The following is a 26,538-nucleotide window of genomic DNA, read 5'->3' as shown; positions in this document are numbered from 1 at the left end:
ATGCTCAAGGGTGTGCTTCGCGCGTGGGCTGGTGCTGGTGCCTTGGTCCAGGGTGGTCCAGGTGGAGTCCAAGAGGGTTTGGTCAAGGTTAGGTACAGGGTGGCTCGATGGTGGCTCGATCAAAGCATGAGGGAACTCGCGTGTGTGAGGCACATTTACTCTAACGACAATTAATGATTAAACAATAATGGTTTGATTTAAAACTGCAGCGGAAATGGCTTAAAATACTTTAAAACAGACCTTAGGGCCTAGAAAAATTTCGGCATGACCTCCCCGTAAGCAGGACATCCCGAAAAACTCAAGCAGCATTTTATATCAAAATATACTCCAACTAGAGTCATAAAAACAAAAACCAAAGTCAACAACAATAGCCGCACTGGCCAGGACTAAACAGAAATTAAAACTTACCACTACTCACCAGATCATAAGAATCACAGGGTCAACTCAGAACATCACAAAAACAACCAAATATCACTACAAATACACGAGGCATCTCCCGGGCAAATAAACTACAATACAAGACTGAAACAAACTCAAGACATACATATAGACTAATTGGGAAACTCCACTGACAGAACCAAGCAATCCAACCTCAATCCCGAGCTCCACTGGCGGAACCTCGGCCTGATGCTGCAAAACGACTCGGGAGATCTTTCATGGTGCCCAATAGCAACCACAGCAGCCCCCCAGTAAACAACTGAGGTTAGGATTCTGGTATGAAACAGTTCAACAATAACAACAATAATCATAAATCATGCATAGTCATATAATAAAATGTAATATGCAATGCATGAAAGGCTCAACGAATAATCGGGATAACATGAGACAACAAACGGTACGATAACAACTGGAATAATGCTCGAGCAACAACACAGGGGAGCTACATCGTCATGCAGCTAAACCGCCCTGCCAAGTATGCGAGGTATGCCAAGCTGTGCTGAATAACACCCCTGACTCGGCCTCCATACAGCTGATACGGTATAACATGATGGCACAACAGAACAACTAGAAGACACAATCCCAGCGCTCACCTCAAAAGGCTGCACTAACCACGAGATTGTTCAATCATATCTACGGTCTCATGTGTATAGGCCTATCAGCCACACAATGATCCCGAGATAAACAACAGTGCCAGATAAAAACGGATATCAACATGGGCTAACAAGAACGATAGGGCTCAACATGAATGTCATAACTGTATGCCCGATGCTAAATGCCAATAATATGTCATAATAATAAACATAGACCACAACGAAGGCATTTAACAATTTACAACAGTCAACAAGTCATAAACACGATCCATGTAACACAGAATGACAATTAAACTTAATTTATGTTTTACCGTCGTATGTTACCGAGCTGTAACATACCTATACCGATTGATAACGACAACAAGTTCAACTTTGATCTCCTCGGCCTAACAATAAGATGATATAACAAGTCGAGTAACTTTTCAATTCAATATAATATTTCCAAATTTCAGCTAGTACCTATACTAAGTTTTAAGGTCAAAACTTAACCAAAACTCAACCAAAATATACTTATCATACATGGTTGGAATCCTAACTTAAAAACCCATATTTCATCAGAAGATGTCAACAAGAAATTCAATCATCTTGACATGGATAAACATCCACAACCAGAATCTAGAAAAATGAATTCTGTTACAGTTTCAGATTCGGCACCTATGACCATAAAATTCATAGCTAATTCATTTTTGATCCAAATCAATATCCGCCAATTGGAAATGAAAGAAAACTCAATTATCTAAGTTTCTCCAGTTGAAACCATCTTCAGAATCTCAGCAGATTATTCTCAGAATTTTCAAGAACACACTGCTACTTCCGAATTCGCGGACAGAATATCATACACTGAGCAGTTCCAGAGAAACAAGCATAACTTGCTCAATTCTCAATGGAATTTAACGAATCTTATATCATTACGAATACAACGCATAGCTCTACAACTTTATTTTTAACCAAAAACCCAGAATCCGAGCGTAAACATGCCATAAACCCGAATTACAGTAGGTGTTGTACACAGCTCCAACACAGAATTCCATTTTGACACATTTTGGTAGACAAATCATATCAAATCCGTTTCTTATTAAAATTCAATGATTTTAGTGGCTATAAACAGAAAACGTAAACCACTACAAAGTTTATTTAGGTTATTTCTACAAATTCAAATTACAAAAATCACAGCAACCCAAAAACTCTCACCCAAAACTGGAAGAATTCGTGCAGAAACAGAGCACCCGAACAGCAGTTTTGATCTACCCGAATCCTTGCTCAAACTTCTCAATTTTTGAATTGAATCGAAGCCTACGATGTTAGGAAGACACCCATTCAGACCGATCGAGATTTGGACGTCGGACGGAGGAGATATCGCCACTTTCCCGCAGCTGCTCCAAGGGTTGCGAAAATTTGGGTTTGGGGAAGTTTCTTTCTTTTCTTTTACCTTTACTTCCTTCTCTCTCATCAAGGTAAGTGGTGTATATGTATATGTATATATTGTGTATTTGGTTACTAAGATAGTAACTCAAGCCCATCTATCCCGGTCTGTATTTCTTTTGCTCTCGTGTGTTATTTTAACTCTATGTATTTTATATCGTTAAATTCTCCGATATTCTAAAATACATATTTTTAACACACTTCTTGAAATTATTTGGCATAAATAATTATTTTAATTTACAACTCAATAATTATTCTAATTATGCCAAATTACCGGATAATTAATTACAGGCCCTTACACGTGGCTCTTGTTCAGGTGCGCAAAGGGCTGGTCTTGAGGCTAGGGGCTGCTGCGCTGGGTTAGGATAGGTCAGTGAGGGTCCAAGAGGCTCGAGTGAGGGTCTAATCCATGATGGTTTGGTGGTGGCTCGATGAAATCGAGCCGTGGCTATAAATGTATAGGCTAGGGTTCGGTTTTGAGGTTAGGAAAAGAAAGGGGTTCGAACCATGGTCCACGGGGGTCGTTTTATGATTAATGAGGGTAAATTAGGTATGAAAAGTTCATGGTTAAAGTTTGGGATTAAAATAGTGAATTTCGAATTAATTCAGGAATTAAACGTTTCACGAATTAGAAATTAATGAATTGAATCAAAATCCTCGAGTTTACATTAAATAAAAATATTTGAAGTTTAATTTAAAAATAAATAATTATTGGGATAGTCTCGAGTCTATAAAAGTGAGAAAAAGTCAAAATTGAGAATTTTAGGGTCCAAGGATAAAACGGTCATTTTACACCTGGGTAGTACGAAAAGAGTTTGGAGTGTCCCGAGGGATCATAACGCATGCTAAATGATATTTTAAAATATTTATGATGAAAATATGAGATTTTATGATTTATGGTAAAGCTGTGCAATTTTTACTGTTAAAAATGCTATTTTTCAAATTTGGAAGGATATGATATTTTATGATTAAAAAGAAAATAAAAAAATATTTTGAAGGTTGTAAATTGACTGTAACATAAATGATATGATATATGATTTTTTGGAAATATAGTGAGAGAGAAGGCCCTAGAGGGAACCCGTTTACGGGAAAAGGCCCTAGAGGGAACCCGTTTACGGGAAAAAGCCCTAGAAAGAGCCCAACGATCGTACTTCTATTTTACGTCGGTGCCTAGTGCCCGTCCCCATGTGCAATGGTGAGTTAAGAATGATCAGTCGACCAGAGGATAAATGCTAGTCACTTTTAAGGATCAAACTTCACCTAAAATGATAAATGATTGAAAGCTTTACGGTTTGACGATTTATGATTTATTTATACTTACAAGTTTATTTTAAGTAAAAATATGATTTCAATGCATGTGCCTGTATATGTATTATTTATTACTCATGTTTAGGAGGTGTTGAGTCATTAAACTTACTAGGTTTGAATGCTACAGGTGATGATGATATTGAGGGAGGCGCTAACGCTTGAGTGGATCAAGTCTGGCAGTATACTCCCGAGGGTTGATATTAACCCCAACCTTTGTTAATGCTTTAATTAAAGATTTTTATGCTTTATTTTGAAGTTAGTATTATCATGTTAAAAGGTTGGGATTGAATTTTGTTAGTTGACGATATAGGGATTTTTATGCACTTGTTATTTTAAATGCTAAATTCTTTTGATTTATGGAAATGTTAGGTTATTTTAAATGATGAATTTCGAAAGTACGAAAAAAAATTAGTAGGATTTTAAAGTTAAAAATTAGTGTACGTTTCAGTTGGTATCAGAGCGAAGGATCTCCAAAGGTTGTGTTACTGCCACTCCAAGAAGCTCAAGAAGTTATGCCTCAAGTCTGTGAGTTTTTATTACTTAAGATTTTATATGCTAAATTTTAGATGCTTTTATTATACATGATATAGGAGATTAGATGCATATTTTCTTAAAAATGTTAAATGCATGTTGGTTACGTGGTTGGGACGAATTGTACAGAGATGCTTCCTAGACGAGTTCTTCGTAGTGGTAATGATGCTGGACGTGAGGAGGAGATTCCACCGCCTCTTCCTAATCAGGATGCTAGTGCTCGTGTACTAGCGGGCATGACACATTTATTAGACCAGCATGTTGGAAATTTTGCGAGGGGACGAGCGGAAGCTATCTATGAGCGTTTTAGGATAATGAACCCCGAGGATTTTTCTGGACAAATATTTCATTTCTGACCGTTCTATTGACTATACTACTGCTGTTGCTAAAGCTTTTCTAGCCGAGCAATCACTTAAGGATATTGATTGGGAGATGCAGCGTAAGAGGAATCGCGCCCAGCAAGCTAGTCAGCATAATAAGAAACCATATACGGGACCACCTAAGCGACCGGGACATTCGAAACCACAAGGACAACCACACAGAGAAAACGTACTGAAGACTACTGAGAAGCCACTTTGCAAGGAGTGCGATCGCCATCACTACGGCAACCGAAGGAAATGTTCCCATTGGAAGTAAATGTATTTACAAAAAGAAGCTTGGGGCATGTCATAAGGTAGTGATCTTCAAGGCTAGACTGGTAGCTAAATCATATACTCAAAGAAAAAGAATTGACTATGAGGAATCATTTTATCCAGTCACAATGTTCAAGTCCTTAGGATTCTACTAGTCATAGCAGCATGGTACGACTATGAAATATGGAAATTGGATGTGAAGAAAATGTTTTTCAATGGTGATATTAATGAAGATATTTACATGGCTCAGCTTGAATGATTCACATCAATGGGAAGTGGCCATAAAGGATGCAAACTTCAGATATCGGTTTATGTTATCAAATAAGCATCGAGAAGTTGAAACTTCAGATTTTGTAAAACTATCAAAGATTTTGATTTTGTTAAAGAATCCTGACGAAACATTAGTGTACAAGAAATTTAGTAGGAGTGTTGTCACATTCTTAGTACTTTATGTTTTTAAGATTCTACTCATTGGGACTGCTGCAGGATTATTGCAATAAACTAAAATATGACTAGCAAGAAAATTCTGCATGAAGAACATGGGTGAAAAATCCTATGTATCGGGAATAAAAATCTAAGGAGATAGATCGAATATGATGGTAGGGCTCAGCAAATCCACGTATATTGATACATGCTGAAGAAATTTTTTATGGAGGAGTTCAAGAGAGAACATCTACTGACGTGTCATGGTAGGACTATATAAGAGTCTTTGTTGCATAAGACTGATGAGCAGATAGAAACCATGACAGTTCCCTATGCATCAACCAATATTAGTGTTACGTATAATATGATATCTATACGACTTGATACATCTTTCGTACTGAGTATTGCAAAAAGATATCATTAAAATCTCGATCCATTGCATTAAAAAGCTGTGAAAGATATTCTTAAGTACTTAAGAAGGACTATGATTTGTTCATAGTCTATGAGGGAAGAGAATTAAAATTGAAAAACTACACTTATTCTAGGTTCCAATCAGACGTGGATGATTTAAAATCAATCTCTTAAATTTTATTCATACTCAATAATGGTGGTGTCTCTTGGAAGATTGCCAAACAAGACACCACAACATATTCTACCACTGATACTGAATACAGTGCTGCATCTGTAACGTACCGTAACTTTAAAATTACTTAAAATTTACGGAAAATAAAATTTTTCTTAAATAAGTAATATTCTCTAAAAATGAAATACAAATAAAATGTTTGTCTAAATAATCGAAATGTAAAAGAGCTTGCAACAAGTACTTGTTTAATCAACATGAAGTAATTTCATGAAAATCAGAGTAATTGAATTTAACTTGCATAAAAATTCTTGAAAAATTAAGCGGTCTACGGGTTAAGCCTCTACACCGTCCGAGCCAACTCACTGGTCCCCGCCCCTCGCCTTCTCATACTAGTTCTCACCTGCATCGATCAAGTCTAGTGAGTCTAAAGACTCAACATGTATAAACTGAGAATAGCAAGTAATACATAATAAATCTACATGCACTTTAAAGTAGCACAATACATACTTAAACTCTGAACATACTTACATAAACATAGATGTGCCATCATTTCATAAACGTGCTTGCGTCATACATGCTTAAACATGCATAATCATCATCATTTTGCGTAGAGATATGTTTCAAAGCAAGTGACCCATAACATAATGCACCTGATCAGACTAAACCACAGTACTGGGCTGGTAGGGATCATCACAGCCTTTCAACCGAACGTCCATTCCTACATATATAAGATCCCTGGTCATGCTTTATCGGGTGGATTAGTCCCTAGTCATGCTTTACCGCTTCCCAATCCTGATCAAAACCCGGTCATTCTTTACCGGGGTGGAGAGGTACCCGGACACGTTCTCCGGCTTCCAAACCTGTTCATAATTGGTCACAAGACCATTCGCGTACCTCAAATACATAAAAAAGTTTCTTTTTGCATGTCGAATATACTTACATAGCGTTGAGGACTTCTTTGGATCTCGCTTGGGCTACTGCTGGAAAAACTAACACACTATTCATGCAACTTAAATTCCATAACTTAACCGTACCAATCGTACTCACTACCGACGTAATTAAATAACTTATGACTTCCTACACCACTCGGGACTTGACCATATTTAATCATCATACTAAACCATGACATCGAACCCCGAAACAATCCTGATATGGAGTATGAACATTTTCCTAGTAATGGAAGACACGGACCAATACTACCTAACTAGTAGCTCAAAAATCCAAGGACTAGCGCCTAGGCGCTGTGCAATGTGGCGCTGCGGCGCTGCGGTGCTACAAGCATCGAAGAACTAGCGTTGCGGCGCCACAGGGGCAGCGCCGCGGTTCCAGACATGCGAAACAATATCCCCAAAAATGACTCTTGATACAAACTCTATGCCACGTCCAACCGTCTCGAACCAACCATGGACTAACCTCGAGACCCATCCTAGGATGCTATGGCATTGACTCAAACCCATACAAATGCCCCAAACAATGACACGCAACCACAACGTGTTTCAATCGCATAAACCCGAAATTCGGCATAATGCGCTTCCCTACGACTTCTATTATAACCAAATCTTACTGACCCAAAACGAAACATCAAATGACATCTGATCACAACACACAACATGCCTAAATGCATCAGTGACCACCCAACGGTTCCCAATGAAGCCTGCAACAAATAAACCTCAAGAAAACTTGAAGAACACATTTTTATAACATCACACTTTGAGCAGTCACACGTGAATGATCATAACTCACTCGTCTCTTGTCAAAAAATTACGAATTTACTGTCAATCGAAGATATCAAAAAGTACTACATTTTGTATGTTTAATGTTTTTCCAGAAAAACCGACCGAAAATTCACAAGATTTGAAATGACAGCAGATTCAGTTTTTGAGATCTAAAAACCGTTCCAAAATCGTTTCAAACATCATTGCTCAAACTTTGCATAACATAGACAGATTTTTACGCGCAATATGCATCCAAATATTTACTATGACAAGATCGATGCAGAAAAATAAAAGAATATACATGTCTTGATGATTATACTCACGAAACTATGAATAACGAAGCGAGGATATGCGAGAACCGATCTGGGGACGACTTGTGACACGTTTCTTGCTAAAATCGAACGTGAGTCTACTGAAGTAAATTGTAGGGGAAAGGGATGGCTGCTGGATACTCTAAGAACCCTAGTTCTTATAAAAATAAAAAAAAGAATACCAAGTGTGTGTGTGAGTGTGTGTCGAGTGGGTGTGTGTGTAGCGTGTAAGAGTGTGTGTGTGTTGATTAGGGAGTTAATTAGTTAAATAAAAATATTAATAATTAATTAACATGCTAAATAAAATACTAATCCCCCACTAATTTACTAGGACCCCTTATTTTAAATAAAATGCACAAGTGTCAAATTTTCAAGATTTAAAATCCCCAACTATTCAAATTAGTATTTTTGAATAGCTTAAAATCTTAAAATCATCTAATAAATTAAATTATGATTAAAAATTTCATAAATCATTTAAAATACCAAATTTCTTGACTTGAAATAAAATACCACATTATCCATAAATCGCCTAAATCTTCACCGGTCTCTTTTTCCGATCCCGTATCGAATATTTGTCTGAAACATAAACCTCAAGAAAACGTTTTAACGGTCATCAAATAAACATGTAATAATTTAAATAATGCAAATCATAAATCATGCATCGATAAAAAATCATTTTAAAAATTAAATAAATAATTTAATAAATACATGGGTTTACGTGTATTGATTTTGGGCCCTACAATTCATCCCCCACTTAAATAAATTTCGTTATCAAAATTAAATCTTACCAAACATTTTATAATCTTACCAAACAACTCCGGGTAGCGACTTCTTATATCTGCTTCGGCATCCCAAGTGGCCTCCTCCACTGATTGATTCAGCCACTGGACTTTGACCAACTTAGTCACTTTGGTCCGAAGTCTCCGCTTCTGTCTCTCTAGAATTCAGACTGGGCTTTCTTCATATGACAGATCTGGAGCAAGCTTCAAGGGATCAAAACTCAAAACATGTGAAGGATTTTCCATATACTTACTCAGCATCGAAATGTGGAACACATTGTGTAATCCGGCCAGATTCGGCGGTAGAGTTACACGATAAGCTAGTGTCCCAACTCTGTCAAAATATTCTCTCTGATCGAATCAACACTAAGCACCCACATCCTTCCTCTGTACTTCACAATACCATCGGACACTGCGTAGAGTACACCGCCCTTGGATTCATCCTTCAGTCTCCATTTCTATAACTATTCATCTGAAGCCTGACCTCTACGGATTCGGTCTAGCAAAGAAGACTGGACTGTCAGATTAGACAACTTGGAAGCTCTGCCCTTAGGATAAACTATTAGGCCAAACCTCTGAATCTCTGAATGAAGAGATCTCTGCGCTGAAAATTGTACTAAGACTGCTACTTTCCTGCTCAAAGCATCTACCACAACATTAGCTTTCCCTAGATGGTAGCTAATTTCACAATCGTGGGGGTTAGTGTTCGGTCCATATAGGCAAAAACTTCAGTAGCTGATTTAGGCTTGATCATGGGTCTTGATTGGCTTGATTTGGGTTGAATGTGTTTTAATTAGGTGTTATTAAGCTTTGGTTCATGGCTAAGTTTCAAATTAATACGAGCCAAAACCGAGACGTACATCTAAGTTTGAAAACGAATCGAGGAAATTATCGAAAACCTAAATTTTAAGCCTAAAGAATACTTAAGGGAGTGTTTTAAGGTAATAGATCAAGTTTGGAATGATTTGGACGTCGTTTCGAGGTCTAGGGATAAATATGGAAAGTTATGCTTCTAAGGGTAAAACGTCATTTTACACCTAAAATTGTTAGACGTCCTGGTAGTGCCCTGATTGATGTAAAACGAGGATTTAGAAGGTAAATTTAATTGGGATCAAGGAGACGTAAGGACATCCTAAAACTTAAGTTTTATGAGAGTGGCGCAGCGGAAGCGTGGATTATTGGGATACTAGAGCTAAGTCTAAACTTTTGGTTATCAAGGATAAGCGAATTTCAAGGACGAAATTCAATTTAAGGGGAGAAGATTGTAACGTCTTGAAAATTTGAAGGTTCACGCGAACCACATGCATACAAGTTATTAAATTCCTTGTGTATTCCAATTAAGTGTTTTAATTGCATAAATTAATTATGTTGTTAATGTTGACATGTTTAAAATATACTTTTCTACATGGTTGCATTAAAATGTAATTTTAAGGGGATATTCGAGTTGCGATCGAGGAACGGAGATCGATGGTTGAAAAATGAAAAATATTTTTAATAAATAATTGTTTTTAATTATTTAAAATTAAGGATGATGCTTTTTCTTATTTTTGAAAATAAGGAGTTTTGAGGTGATTTTATACGCCGGAATGTAATTTTTATCGATATACGATTTTCATAAAAAATGCGAACGTTTGACAACCGGCTAATAATTTCACAAACTTTATTAAACAAAATAATTTTATTAAGCACAAATGGGCTTATTGGGCCTAACTAACCTAGTTAATGGGCCTAAGCTATGATTTGTATTTTATTTAGTATTTAAAATACAAACTCACCCCATAATTCACACATTCAAACGCCCTTACTCGCAACAAACAAACAAGACTCCTTTTTTGTCTAAAACACATGGCACACACCATAGCAACAAGTGAAAGTTTCGAATTCTTCAAGGTTTTCAAGCCAACGTCTTCCCGTTGTCGTTCTTCGATTCGTCAACGTAAATTCGTGCGTAAAACACGAAATGGTACGCCATACTCTTTCCTTTACTCATCTAGGACACCATAGTAATTTTTTAAAAACGTTTTGCATGAAAACAAGTTGCATCATGGATTATTTTCGTTTTTGTATCACATGTGAATTTTTAAGGCATGAACTTGATCCAAAAAACATGTGTATTATGTGGTTAAGGGGCTGCCATGATTAGGGTATTGATCAAGGATGTTTTTACATGGGTTAGGGAGTCTAAGTCACCACAAAAACCTTGCACAACACGAAGAACAAAAGCTGGAACCGAAAATTGATGTTGGGTGATCATGGGGATCGGTTTAGGGGAATTGTTGCTTGGCTTGATCTCGGATGGGACCAGGGCTGGCTAGGGTCACTTAGGGGTCATGGAAGGAGTCCTAGCCATGCTAGGACTCGAGCACTAGGGCTGGGAAGGAGTCCTAGCAACCCGAGAAGCACATAGCAGCGCGCATGGGTGCGCAGCCGTGCAGGGAGTAAGGGGCTCAGCCAGGGGGCTTTGGGCTGGGCTAGGTCGAGTCACTAGGGTCCTAAGAGGGTGCACAAGGGTCTGGTATGATGGCTAGGTCCTAGGCACGAGTTCGAGGAGTCCATGTCAAAGTATGAGTCTTGGCCGCTGCTTGCACCTGTTAGTATGGCTTCGGTTTCGAGCTTGGGGATGTGTCTTTTGGTTCTAAGGGTCCAAGAGGGTTCCTAGAGGGGCTGGGTAGGGCTCGGTTTGAGATGGTCCAAGCTTGGTTCGAGAAAAATTGAAGATGGCTCGTGAGGTAGGCTTGGGTCCAGGGTTAGGGTTATCTTCCTTTGATTTAATTCGAAACATGTCTCACGGGGGTCGAGTCATGGTTCACGATGGCTAAAATAATATAAAAAATCTAAGTTTTTAATTTAGGAATTTTATATTAAAGTTGAAATTAAATCGGGATTAAAACGCATTAAAAATGAATAATTAAAGAATAAATGAAAAGTCTAGAATTTAAGCTAAATAAAATTGTGATAAATTTAATTTAAGCTTAAATAATTATTTGAGATATTTTAGAGTCAATGAAATTAAGAAAATGTCAAAAACGTGAAATTTTACGTCTAAGGGTAAAACGATAATTTTACACCCGTAAAATAGTAAACGTCATGACAGTGCTCTGAATGCATTTTTATATGATATGTTTATTTTAAATGTTTATGGATTTTTATGATTTATTACGTACATTTAAAAGATATGTTGAATGCTTTATTTAAAAGAAAAACGATATTTATTTGCATGCTTTTGTAAAGTGATGAAAATAGGTAATGTTGGAGGAAGTGAAGTAATTGTGACTAATACGAATACGTGATACGATGATATGTTAATACATAGGCCAAAGCTCAGTTGACGGGTGGGAGTGTCGCTGATGTCCCCGCCGCCCAGTACTGTGGTTACATGTAGATGGATCCATCGTCCAATACGAATACGAATGCGAATACGAAGTCACAATCAACGATCTGAATTCAACGAATATGAATATGAATACGGATATTAATATGAATATGAATATGTTTACGATGATATGAAAATGTTTACGAAAATCTTTATGTTTAAAGTTTATGCATCTTCATAAAAATGTTATTTTACGTACAAGTATTTTCACTGTTGTATGTAATCGGTATATGTATTACTTGTTATCAAGACTATGGTATGTTGAGTCTTTAGACTCACTAGGTGTGATTGATACATGTGATTATGATAATAATGATAATGGAAGTCTTGATAGTTGACTTTGTTGGACTGAAGGTGCACATAATCCGAGGACCAGCACTAGTTTTCCGCATTAGTTATGATTTATGATTTTAAGTCATGTTAAAGATATTTTTATGACTTTGATTATGATTATGAGTGGTTTTTGAGAGGTTGTTAGGTTAGCAATTTTGCTAATTTATGATATACAAACGATTGGATGATTTAATGATGCAAACTATTTTCCTTTGATTTTCAAATATTAGTTGGTTGATTTATTTTTAAATGGTGTCAAAAATATTTTATATGTATGTTAAGCGTTCGGCCGAATTAGTAAGGGTTTTAAAAAAAAATTCTAGTATTTTTTAAGAAAACGAGTAGTGAACATTTCAGTTGATATAAGAGCAATGTTCCTGTAAAAGATTGTGCCACCATCAGTGCTGGAAAGCTCAGTTGTCAAGCCTCAAAATTGTTAGTTTATTTGCTTTATATGATTATTACGATGTTATCTACATAATTACATGAGTTATATGTTTACGTCATATGTTTAATAGCATTATAAGAATATCTGTTTTATATGCGTAAAATTGTTCAAAAATAAATTAAGTATATGCTGTATGATTTAAAAACGTGGATGTAACTGGGATTTATGTTTAAGTTTGTATGATAAATGATTTTTAAAATCCTGCATGATTGCATGATTTTGTTATGCTGAAAGATTATATGCTTTAGAATTTTTATACGTGTTACGATGTGAAATGAGAAATTATATGATTTCCATACATGCTGACTTTGTGGTGGAATTGGACATGTTTAAGAATTTGGATAATGGACCTTGAGAAAGGTGGAAAATGATTAGACTATATTGATTTTTGGGCTTTAGTAATGATGTTATACTTTTTGGGCCATAAGATAATCGTGAAGAGTTTGAATGCCTTTGAGACATGTAGATTTTCTAAGAAAATACTGATGATTCGTGGTTACTAGTTGAGTTAATTTTTGGGAATTGCACATAAGTAATAAGAAAATGTATAATATGGGATGCTAGGTTTCGATGGGAAGGTAATATCGGTTATGAGAATTGATTTTTGAGTTAATAAGCTTAAAATTATTGAAAAATTATGTCATGAGAAACCTATAAAAGAGACATAGGAATGCTAAGAACTTATGGGTTAATGATAGAAATCGGAAATTTAGGAACAAATTGGATAATTTTTGAGGAAATTAGAAATTTATTTTGCAATTGTTAAGGAATTTGGGGACTAGTTTAGCAATAAGTAAGAATTGAATGGGTTAAAAAATAGGAATTTTGATGATTTAGACTTGTAAGGATATTTAGAACCTCAGGATATCTGGTTATAATGTTATAAAGAATATTAATTAAGGATATTGTAGGATGAAACAATATTAGGCTTGAAAATATAAACGATAGCTGATACGTTTGAGAGTTTAATGTTGAAATATGATAAGTTGACGAACATTTTGGGTTTAAAATTAGGAAAGTAATACACGATAAGTATGGTCATCCATACTTTTATATTAAGAATTGTAAGAAAAGTTGAAATTCGAGATTATAGTAACATAGCACTAAGTCATCATGGGTCGTTTTAAGTTGAGATTCCCAAACGAGGATTTAGAAGGTAAATTTAATTGGGATTAAGAAAACATAAAGACATCCTAAAACTTAAGTTTTATCAGAGTGGCCCAGCAGAAGCGTGAATTATTGGGATAATAGAACTAAATCTAAACTTTTGGTTATCAAAGATAAGCGAATTTCGAGAACAAAATTCAATTTAAGGAGGAAGATTGTAACGTCCCGAAAATTTGAAGGTCCACGCGAACCACATGCATACAAGTTATTAAATTCCTTGTGTATTTCAATTAATTGTTTTAATTGCATAAATTAATTATGTTGTGCATGTTCACATTTTAAAATATAATTTTCTACATAGTTGCATTAAAATGTAATTTTAAGGGGATATTCGAGTTGCGATCGAGGAACGAAGACTGAGGGCTGAAAAATGGAAAATGTTTTTAATAAATAATTTTTTTTAATTATTTAAAATTACGGATGATGCTTTTTCTTATTTTTGAAAATAAGGAGTTTTGATGTGATTTTATACGCCGGGACGCAATTTTTATCGGTATACGATTTTCATAAAAAAATGCGAACGTTTGACAACCCGGCTAATAATTTCACAAATTTTATTAAACAAAATAATTTTATTTAGCACTAATGGGCTTATTGGGCCTAACTAACCTAGTTAATGGGCCTAAGCTATGATTAGTATTTTATTTAGTATTTAAAATACAAACTTACCCCACAACTCACACATTCACACGCCCCTACCCCCCAACAAACCAACAAGAATCCTTTTCTATTTAAAACACATGGCACACACCATAGCAACAAGAGAAAGTTTCGAATTCTTCAAGGTTTTCAAGCCAACGTCTTCCCGTTGTCGTTCTTCGATTCGTCAACGTAAATTCGTGCATAAAACACGCAAAGGCACTCCATACTCTTTCCTTTACTCATCTATCACACCATAGTAATTATTTAAAAAAGTTTTGCATGAAAAACAAGTTGTATCATGGATTATTTTCGTATTTGTATCACATGTGAATTTTTAAGACATGAACTTGATCCAAAAAACATGTGTATTATGTGGTTAAGGGGCTGCCATGATTAGGATATTGATCAAGGATGTTTTTACACAGATTAGGGAGTTTAAGTCACTGCAAAAACGTTGGACAACACGAAGAACAAAAGCTGGAACCGAAAAATGATGTTGGGTGATCATGGGGCTCGGTTTATGGGAATTGTTGCTTGACTTGGTCTCGGCTGGGACCAGGGCTGGCTAGGGTCACGTAGGGGTCAGGGAAGGAGTCCTAGCCATGCTAGGACTCGAGCACCAGGGGTGGAAAAGAGTCCTGGCAGTGCTCTGTGTTGGGTGTAAAACGGTAATTTTACACCAAAAAATAGTAAACGTCATGGCAGTGCTCTGAATGCTGTTTTATATGTTAATATGTTTATTTTAAATTTTCATGGATTTTTATTATTTATTACACACATTTAAAAGATATGTTGCATGCTTAGTTTAAAAGAAAAACGATATATATATGCATGCTTTTATAAAGTGATGAAAATACGAAATGTTGGAGGAAGTGAAATAATTGTGACTAATACGAATACGTGATACGATGATATGTTAATACATAGGCCAAGGCTTAGTTGATGGGTGAGAGTGTCGCTGATGTCCCCGTCGCTCAGTACTGTGGTTACATGTAGATGGATCCATCGCCTGATACGAATACGAATATGAAGTTACAACCAACGATCTGAATTCAACGAATATGAATATGAATATTAATATGAATACGGATATGAATATGAATATGATGAATATGAATATGTTTACGATGATATGAAAATGTTTACGAAAATGTTTATGTTTAAAGTTTATGCATCTTCATTAAAATGTTATTTTACGTACAAGTATTTTCACTGTTGTATGTGATCTGTATATGTATTACTTGTTATCATGATTATGGTGTGTTGAGTCTTTAGACTCACTAGGTGTGATTGATACATGTGATTATGATAATAATGATAATGGAGGTCTTGATAGTTGACTTTGCTGGACTGAAGGTTCACATAACTTGAGGACCAGCGCTAATTTTCCGCACCAGTTATGATTTATGATTTTAAGTTATGTTAAAGATATTTTTATGACTTTGATTATGATTATGAGTGGATTTTGAGAGGTTATTAATTTAGCAATTTTGCTAATTTAGGATATACAAACGAGTGGATGATTTTATTATGTAAACTATTTTCTTTTGATTGTCAAATATTAGTTGGTTGATATGTTTTTAAATGGTGTCAAAAATATTTAATATGTATGTATAAGCGTTCGGCCGAATTAGTAAGGGTTTTAAAAAAAATTCTAGTACTTTTTAAGAAAACGAGTAGTGGAAGTTTCATGTTGCATGCTTGGTTTAATATAAAAATGAATATGTGCACGAATTTTTATAAGTGATAAAAATATGAAAAGTGATTGTGACTAATACGATGATTATGATGATACGATGATATGTAAAGACAATGATCAATTGATGGGTGAGAGTGTCGCTGATGTCCCCGCTGCCCAGTACTGTGGTTACACGTAGATGGTTCCATCGAACTTCAGCTAATACGAAAGTCACAATTAACGATACGAATTCAATAAAAAGAAAACGTATACGTATATGATGAAAAGAAAAATGTATATGATGAAAAGAAATGTAATATGATATGGTGAAAAGAATTATGACATGATATGATGAAAAAAAAAAGGTTTAAGTTTATGCATGTTCATGAAAAGCTATTTGAAGTAAAAATATTTTCACTGTTTCATGTAGATGTATATATAACGTGTTATCATGATTAAGGTTTGATGAGTCAAAAGACTCACTAGGTGTGCTCGATGCAGGTGAGCATGAGTTTGGTGTTAATGGAAGCCCTGATGGTTGATCTTGCTGGACTGAAGATGCACACAACCCGAGGACCAGCACTGGTTTTCCACAACTAAATTTAGTTTATGATTTATATTACTTTAAAAATTTTTATGATTTATGAATGCTTTTGAGAGGATTTTGAGATGATGTTAGAGTTAAGTTTATTTTTGAAATATTGTTAGTTTAGGTTGGTTGACGTTTTACGATTTTATTCTTTGAATTACTTTCTTTTGAATTTCAAAATAGTAGTGGGTTGATTTATTTTAAATGGTTTAAAATATTCATATTTTAATTGCTTAGTGTTTCGGCCGAATCAACTAGAAAGAAAAAAGAAAAAAAATTCTAATACTTTTTAAGAAAAACGAGTAGTGGACGTTTCAAAATATAATGAGTTTTATTAATAAAATAATTATTTTTTATGAAGGACAAGATTAATATTTTATTAGGATTTTATTTTTATCAATATTCTATTTAAATGAAAACTCTTAGTATCTCAATTGCATTAAACGTGAAAAGGATAGAATAAAGCGTAAAAAAACGTGACTAAGTGTGAGTTTTTTATATAAAATTTTAAGTTAAATTTTATTTTTTTATATTAAATTTTATATATTTAATAATATGAATTTTTTTAAAAAAAGACCTTAAAGATGCCTAAATGTCTTTTAATGGTTACTTTTGATAAAGTTGTAAAATTTATATATTTATTCTTAAATTTTGTATCTTTATGTGTTTTTTGATCTATTTATTTACATGATATAATTAAAATTATAATAAACCTAAAAAATATTTTTTCAACACTTAATCTCGTACTAAACTCGCTTAAACTTGTAAATCTTGAAACTTGACCTCGCCGCTTGTTACGCTTTACTCTTTTTAGAAAATTTTTGATGAGTGAATGTAAAAGTATCATGATTTCCTTTCATCTCATTTACTTAATTGGGTATGGTCATTGTTTGACTGAAATCCTGAATTATTTAATGAAAATTATTCAAATGATTTTGCAAAATGAGAAAAGACACTAATAAAACATCAATAAAAATTTTCACATAATATAAATATATAACCATGCACCTATCCTAGTTCTAAATTTTAAAATGATTGAGCTCTTCTACACCAGAGAACAACCAAATATTTGGGAAAATAATTTTTTTGGTCTAGTATATAATTAGTTATATTTTGATTTATTTTAGTATATATTAATTTATCAATGTTTAGTGTTGGTTCACAAATTAGTAATTTCCGACTATTTTGGTCTAACGGCCGAATTAGTTTCGAAAACGTCATTATTTTCTGGGTCAAAATATTATTAAATAAAAAAAATTAAATAAATAATAAAGTTAGAATATAAAAAATAAATTTTAAATATTTAATGAATTCCCAATTTTGTTTTTATAAAGATTCTCATATTTGTTTGCGCCGTAATTAACCAACTTATAGATTCACCCCGAAGAAGTTTGGAATCTTTGAAGCTACAAGCCCGATTATTGCGACCAGTGGGAACTAACTTATTTATTATATATAATTTGGTCCTATTTTTAAGCCTCCCTTCTCTGTACATATTATTATCTCTAAAAACAACAACAACAAATATTCAAAGGGACTGAGCGCCTATTTAATTTGCATCTTTTTTCCCCAGTTGGAAGACGATAAAATATTAGATTGTGAAAATAATCGATGTTCGGAATCTGGAAAACGTAAGCTTCTTGAAGATGGATTAGATCAGAGTTTCGATGTATCATCTGCTTCGAAGAGAGCTAGGGTTTCACCAGAGTTTGTAAATTTCCAGGTTTCTTTTTCTTTTTTTTTTTTGTTCACTTTCCTTTTCTTCTAAAACTCTTCTTTGTTTTTGTTTGGTCATCGGTTTTTTCAGTTTTGTGTCGCATGCATGAAAAAACTTTGGATAAGCGAAAAGTTGGGTTAGATTCTGGGTGGTTCGATGATTTGCATGCGATATTTCTGTTTGCGTTTTGGTGTATCAGATCTTGTATACGATTTTGTGGAGAATGGTGGGGTACGCCATTTTTGTTTTTTGTTTTTCCGTCTACATCGCATAAAATAAAAATGAATTATGTTCCTTATATAGATGACAAAATTTAGTTTTTGATTCGCCTGTATCCATTTCGTGTACATGTCGAGTTATAGCTAATATACAATTCAGTATCGTCTTCGATCGATCAAGTGAAACACGAACATGACTTGACGTAATCACAATCACAATCACGAATTTGTCTCTCTTTCGACTTTATCGTTGTTTAATGACATTAAAATCTTGTATTTCTGCAGAATGGAGATTTCGGAGGATGTACAGAATCAAGCCTTCTTGGGTTGAAACTTGAGATATCAGATTCTTTTCTGGATTTGTTGAATAAAAAGTTGTGTGAAGTGAAGCAAGTATATTTTTCATATCATCAAAACCAGGGTTTATACCTTAATAATAGGCGTAAAACAAGATTTGATGCCTCGGGGTCTTCTCAACAAAAAATTAAAGCTTCGAATTTGGCTGTGGTTCTCTTAAAAATCGGATCTTGGCAGGTGCACATATACAAGCCCTTTCTTGAATTATATATATTTCAAGTTAATAAAAATATATCTTGATTCCCTATTACTCTGATATGTATACTTTAAATGCATGTCTCCAGAAACACAGTTCAAATGGAGGTGATTTGACTGTCAAATTTTACTATGCCAAGCGTAGAATGGTGTGGGAGATTCTGGAAGGAATATTGAAAAGTAAGATCGAAATAGAATGGTCCGATATCATGGCCATTAGGGCCGTCGTGGCGGAGACCGATCAACCAGGGATTTTGGAAATCCAGGTTTAACCGGCCTTTTTCCTAGTCTGACTATATGACCATATATATCAGATTCATAACCATCGAGTGATACTTTAAATTCATGAAGAGACTTCATATATGGTTCTACTATATGTTTTATGTTTACAATATTGAATTAACTTGACGTTTTTTGTTCTTGTAGTTGAATAAACCGCCTTCGTTCTCTAGAGAGACCAATCCTCGACCCAGAATGCATACCTCTTGGGCACCGGTGTCTGATTTCACTGGAGGTCAAGCTACCATCACAAGGTATCGTAGATATCATTATATATATGTATATATATATACACACACATACATATATTTATCTATATATATAGTTTATTCAAAATTAATCAACACGTTGGGTCAATGTCACATGAAAGAATTTTTTGGGACAATGATGGTCGTTGGATCTATCACATCCTATCAGCTCGGTTTTATAATATCCAAATTTCTCATAATCGAATATATAGAAAACTGTAAATTAATTTCACACTATTATCAACGTTTTCTGAATTTATATTTCTCAAAAAACGAAATAATCAATGTCATCAGAATTGGAGAACAGATTATTATCATTTCTATTTCACTTTCCCTTCTTTTGCAGGAGGCATTTGGTGGTATTCCCTCCCGGACTCCTTGATAAACACTACGAACAACTTTTGAAGTGTGATGAACGACTCTCTGCTTTAAACCAGCTACCATTCCCAGACCAAGAATGCCCTTTTTTCGATACAAATCCACCACAACATTCCCTCAGTTTAAATGGAAGTCGATTGGGATTCGAATCCACCTTTATTGGACCATCTCCAAATTCAACAGTTCCAGGTATGTAATATCGTTCACTACATTATTCAGTTTCAAAGTTAGACGATTCCGACATCGATTTCTTAGGTAATAATGGTCAAGTTCCATGCTCAAATGAGGGAACCCTAGACGCAGAAGTACTGGAGGCCATGACTCGATCGTTTTATAATCCAACCAGTATGCAGCTTTACAACAACAACAATCTGATAAAAACATGCATGGCTTGCGATGTTACGGATAACAACCTTGATTGATTGCCATCTCAAGCTCCTAACGAAGCATATTCATTGTAGGGCAGGAGAGTAACCGGTGGATGCATGTAGAAGAACTCTTTTTTTGAAACATGCATGTCGAACTCTTACGTAAATATATAAATCTACACCATCTTATAGCATAAGACGACTACCATAAAGATGGTCTTTTGATGACACGCATTGTGAAATATCGAAGTGCATATTCATTCGATTATTTATTTTATAATTCCTTGAAATATATGGAAAAGCTAACCTCCATATAGAACCATTTTCCCGCTATCCTTCAGTACGTACTAGGTAAAACTCGGACTAGCTTGCAAATCATATTAATTAGGTAAACGGTACTAGGCAAACCTACATGACCATTGATCAAACACTCATCTCCTCCACCAACTCAGACACCCATTGGGGACACCAATTTCCCGTTCTTGCTTAGATATATGATAGTTTTCTCCCGTGGTCGTGTAATATATGATTTTTTTTTTGGACTCTAACCCCTTTTGATTTCTTCTACCTTATTCCTTCACTCCATAAAAATGTCAACCCAACAATGTATCAACTCATTTTTTTTACTCAAGTACAATTTTCAAAATTACTTGTGATCAAAAATTAAAATAAAAGTATAGTGTTCGATATTTATTCACAAATTAATCGTACAATATATACTATCCTTAACATATATTTCAAAAAAATTATAATAAAACATAATCTTACTTTAACACAATAAATATTTAAAAGAAAAAAAGAAACTAATGATTCTTAGCGTAAACTCTTAACTTTAAGTCAAAACACCATAATTAATAAAACACAAAAATTCAAAAATATAATCGATTTCATACTAAATTTTACGAAACAAAACATTAATAAAAAAAATCATCATTTAGCTTAAAAGTTCTTAAAATAAAAAATAAAAATAATAGATATTACCTACTATATATATCACTTTCAGAATTTTGAATAAAAAACCTAAATCGGAAAATAATAATAATAATAAATGAAATGAAATCAAGCAAGAAAAATAATTTGGGATTTAGGAATTAGAAAGAAAAAGAATGAAAAAAAAGATTAGTGTAGAACCCGTAATTAGACTGCGTATAAGCCATGCATAATTCTAAATTTTTTAATTAAATTGACTTCATTGCATGAGTATTTAAATGCATTCTTTGAAGCTAAATATTTTATTCAGTAGTTTAAATTTTATTCTTTTCAGTTCATTAAGTGAGGCCGGACCGGAGTTGGAGTAAAGAGATAAAAATTTAATGCTAAGAAAACATTTCCTAAAATTTATTTAAGATAATTAATAAGTAAATTTATTGTAAAAGAAGGTTTAAGGAATTATTTAAACAAGTGGAGATAAGTAGTAAATAGAGTTCAATAATTAATTCCTTAATTCTTTTAAATATTTAATGAGTAGATAAAACACTAAAGAGTTAAAATACAATATTCAATAAATATTTTCCCTCCTCTTTATTATAATTTTCGGCCCCTATTATTCAATTTAAAAGTTTAGTTGACAACCCATTTAATTAATAGTCTTCCTATCCATTTTTATTGGGAGATAATTATATCACAACAAATCTTCTATGATAATTAATGGAGCAAGATCCCACCCCACCTAGCTAGATAAAAAAATCGGCCATGTTGTTTTTTTTAAAGATTTAATTGTGATTTTTATTTCAACTCATTCTTTATTTATCCCCTTAAATATTCTAGATAGATTTATCCTCCCCAACTTTTAAATCACTACCAAGATTTAATTAAACCAATTCTCCCTTTGCACCTAGACCTTAAAATCGTCCATATGCACCTCTAATATCCCCAAGAAAAATCTTTGATATCATTCTTTGATTTTTGGGAGCACCATTTAATTAATTAACAAGCATTATCCTAACCTAGTCTAGCTAGAGAAATCGGCCACACCCATTAAATTATCCATCCAAAATTTTTGATAGCAAACAACATTTCAAATTTGAAAAGAAAGGTAGACTTGGTATCCCTTTATTAGTGGATCTCCCACTCACTCCCCTAACCACTTAATCCCCTCCTCCATCACCGAAAACAGCAGCCATTTCAGATTAAAAATCGTGACCCTCATAGCCTAGAACAAGAGAGAAAAATCGAGCAAGTAGCAAGATAAGAAAGCGTTCCACTCGTCCGCGCCGTATCGTTCTTCTTTTCGTTTTTCTTTCAAACGAAAAATCCAAGGCATGTATTTATTTCTTTCAAACCTCAATCAAGTCCTATTATCATTTATTTAACATCACATGATCATCATTTATTGCAAAAACCGAAACACACCATGAAATTTCAAAAACAAAAGTGCATGCAGATTTCGGTCCTTCCTTGTGCAGTTCACGGTTTTGCTTGTTTTTGTGCATTCAGGTGGTTGGCTCGACTCCAGGCTCACCAGGCTACATCTAGACACGTAATAGGATGCATTAGGACCATGTTGGTCCATTCAAACCAGCCCCATGCATGATGAAACCCGAAATGACAGCAGCTTTCCTCCACTGCCATTGTGTGCTTCGAAATTTCAGTTTCTGCTGTCATAGGAAAAGATCTGATCTTGGCTGCCCTAAGGGCCTATAGCCATGGTTAGATCACTTCCCTAGTATGTCTAAGACGTGACTAAGTCACCCTTTTGGTGGCTTGGTCCATGGTGCATCGGTTTTTAAACACAAAGCAAGAACAGCCCCTTCGCCCCTTTTTAATTCTGCATGTGTCCCTCGGTTTTTGATGGTATGGGATGGATCTTGGTTGGCCTATGGCCCTTAGCCACGGTTCATACCATACCCCAAGATGTCTAGGTCGTGCCATGGTCAATGAAATGGCCACTGGAACGACACGAGACAACGAACAAAGCAAAACACCCCTCACGCGCGCAAGGGTGCTATCGGGTGGAACTTTTCTGATGTTGCTGGAATAATTCGAATGGTGGCTGGCCTAGGGCCCTTAGCCATGGTTCAAATCATTCCTTGGGATGTTGTGGAGAGGCTCTGGTCGGTGGTTCAAGCCCCAATGGCCAAAAGTCTCGCAAACGACGCGATGCAAGCGAAGTTGCTGCTGCTGGAATTTGACAGCAACTTGCTGTGTCGGTTCGGAGGCTCGTTTGAGTTCTTGGTTGGCTTTTAGCCTATGGCCTTGGACTGGACAGTGCCTCATCGAGTTAGGAAGGCCACGTTTTTGGCCGTTCGTGATTCGGATCAATTTTGAGGTCGTACGAGAATTTACGGTGCGATGTGCCAAATTGACTCTCGAAAGAGCGTTTCATGTTTTGGCCTCCATTCACCTAGATTTCGGCCCTCACCATTTTAGGAGCATAAATTCATAATTTTAAGTGTATTTTAATCATGACTATACGTTGGTTCAGTGTTGGTTCGGGTTGGCTCGGAGTCATGATTAAATACGAAGTCGTCGAGCGTCATTGTCGCATTTTTTTTACTTAAATTGCATAGTTGGTCAAGTAGAAGCTATTGCATATTTTTCATGGCATATTTAGGTTGCAGCGAGCCTGGGAACGATCCAATCCAGTTGGTAAAAATAATACAGGATATTTCATTATACAATTTAATTATATTACGTGCATGAAAATAGAAAATACTTATTTTGAGATTTATGCGATATTGCTTGTGGTCAATTCACTATTTTGGGAGCACTATTTACTCGGTCGCCAGTGACCGATCAGTTCAGTTTGGTACCACCCGGTCGCCAGTGACCGGTCAGTTCAGTTCAGTTTGATACTCCCCCGGTAGCCAGTTACCGATCAGTTCAGTTCAGTGCAGGGGCCACATGCGTAGACCATAATCTCAACAGAAAATTATTACCAGTTATTTCAGTACAGGGCTCCAAGGAGCAACATTTTTACTACGATTTTAATTCAGTCATGCACGTATTATAATTGCTCAGTACAGGTTATTTTCAGTATGCCCCATGACATGATATTTTATCCCATGCAAAATTTTACTAGTATTTACTCGTTACCTACGATATATGCATGCTGAGTCTTTAGGCTCACTAGACTTGATTGTTGTAGGTACTGATGAGGTCAGGGCCGAGGGCGGGGACCAGTGAGCCAGCTTGGGTCAGCAGTAGTGACACCCGAGGACCTCAGTTCAGCATTTATTATTTTATTTCTCAAACAATTTTTATCAGTTGTGGGATATTCTTAAATTGTTATTTCGCATACAAATATTTTCTTCCGCTGCCATTTTGAATATAAAACTTTGTTTATCGGTTTATTTATGAATGAGGCATTTTGATTATTTAAAAAGAAAATTTTTAATTTTTCCGCAAATTTTCAAGCAAGGATTCATAGGCCTTCACAATTAGGGAGTAGGATTTGAATGAAAATTTGGAAAATATATATTTTTTATATTTCTGTAAGGCACCGGAGTTTATCAGTGTTATTTGACATTGGAATAATAAAAATTGTTTGATCCAATAGATCCGGAGACGATCGATCGACTTTGATTTATAAAATAAAAAATGTAAATAATAAAATCAAATGTATGAAAAGAAGTTACCGTACGAACTAGGTCGTTGATTCATACCGTTAATCTTCTTGTCTCACTCTTGCTCCAATGGTAGACTTGCCGTTATAAATAAATATTTTTATTTAGGCTTTTTCAAAAGTATACAATAAAGTGTTATATAAAATATTTCATAACTTTCAAACAGTAAATCAAATTTACTTTCACAACAAGCGTGATGAGCTCGTTATTACAGTATCATGTCCACTTTTTCATTTTCGGAATTTCCAAAAATAGAAAATTTCCTAATTTAAAATTTTTACTTGATTTCGAGTCAACTTAGAATTAATAGCTAATAATCAATATTATAAGCTTATAAATTTAAACACATTAAATTTATACTTCCTAAATTTGACTCATTGAATTTAATTATAATGTTAGGTAGATCACAATCAGTATTTGTATGACCCAAAATAGTTCAGATGTATACTGGTGGATCACAATTCTTTTTGATTTTTAGATCAAACACATTTAATATTTTGTGGACACCCCAATTGTCTCTATTAATTTGTTAAATTCTTTTAATTATTAATAGCCGAACTCGTTTTGGTTTAACTCAATGAATCTAATTAGTGCCTAGCAACATCATGTCACGACTTCCTAGATAAGAACTAATAGTGCATGCAAAAACATTAAATTATAGTTAACGTGCAATACAATCTTTTTATCTTATATATCTCAATTGGATGTAGGGTATTGGTCTGTCGAGGCCCCAATTTATTTCAATAACTATGTGTATGTTCCGAAGTTTCATATCTCATTTGTCAGATATTCATCGAGTTATTCAATTGACCGAATTCATATTGATATTATGAAGAGACTGAATTCTCAACTACATTAATGCACAAGCTTATATCTAATTTACCACTACACTGAATTTGACACCTTATGACTTTCAAGGAGTCGGAAAACAAATTTGTTAGGATATGAAATATGTTTAGAGAGAGAGGTGTCGAGATATTCATTTGACCGAATTCATAGGACATCAACTGATATTATCAAGAGACTGAATTCCCAACTACAATGCATAAGTTCATATCTAATATATAGCTACACTTAACTCGACTCCTTATGACTCTCAAAGAGTCGGAAAACAAATTTGTTTGGATATGAAATATGTTTAGGGAGAGAGGTGAATAAACACTTACAAAAATTATGAGATTTCTTTCTTGAAAAGTATATTTCAACTGAGACTAAAGCTGGTTTCTTGAAAAATGTTTATGTTCAGCA

The 26,538-nt window shown here is 34.7% G+C and overlaps 1 protein-coding gene across 1 annotated transcript; it reads left to right on the top strand.

Moving 5' to 3' along the window:
• Positions 1 to 20,843, top strand: LOC140972475 (uncharacterized). The gene is made up of 7 exons (XM_073434896.1): positions 1 to 87; positions 18,539 to 18,688; positions 19,186 to 19,434; positions 19,542 to 19,718; positions 19,879 to 19,985; positions 20,326 to 20,546; positions 20,613 to 20,843. Exons 1-7 carry the CDS (start codon positions 1 to 3, stop codon positions 20,777 to 20,779), a joined length of 1,158 nt encoding a protein of 385 aa, XP_073290997.1. The 3' UTR covers positions 20,780 to 20,843.
• Positions 20,844 to 26,538: the final 5,695 nt, after the last annotated feature.

The sequence above is a fragment of the Primulina huaijiensis genome, chromosome 3 (genome assembly GCF_012295235.1).
Source record: "Primulina huaijiensis isolate GDHJ02 chromosome 3, ASM1229523v2, whole genome shotgun sequence".
Lineage (NCBI taxonomy): Eukaryota > Viridiplantae > Streptophyta > Magnoliopsida > Lamiales > Gesneriaceae > Primulina > Primulina huaijiensis.
Note: the sequence above shows the minus strand (reverse complement) of the source record. Positions and strands in the feature narration are given on the sequence as shown.

Excerpts from the sequence above, each read along its gene's own strand:
- LOC140972475 (XM_073434896.1), top strand. The coding sequence starts at position 1 with ATGCTCAAGGGTGTGCTTCGCGCGTGGGCTGGTGCTGGTGCCTTGGTC. Across the intron at positions 19,435-19,541 it reads TAAAAATCGGATCTTGGCAG|AAACACAGTTCAAATGGAGG; the intron begins GTGCACATATAC and ends GCATGTCTCCAG. Across the intron at positions 19,719-19,878 it reads CAGGGATTTTGGAAATCCAG|TTGAATAAACCGCCTTCGTT; the intron begins GTTTAACCGGCC and ends TTGTTCTTGTAG.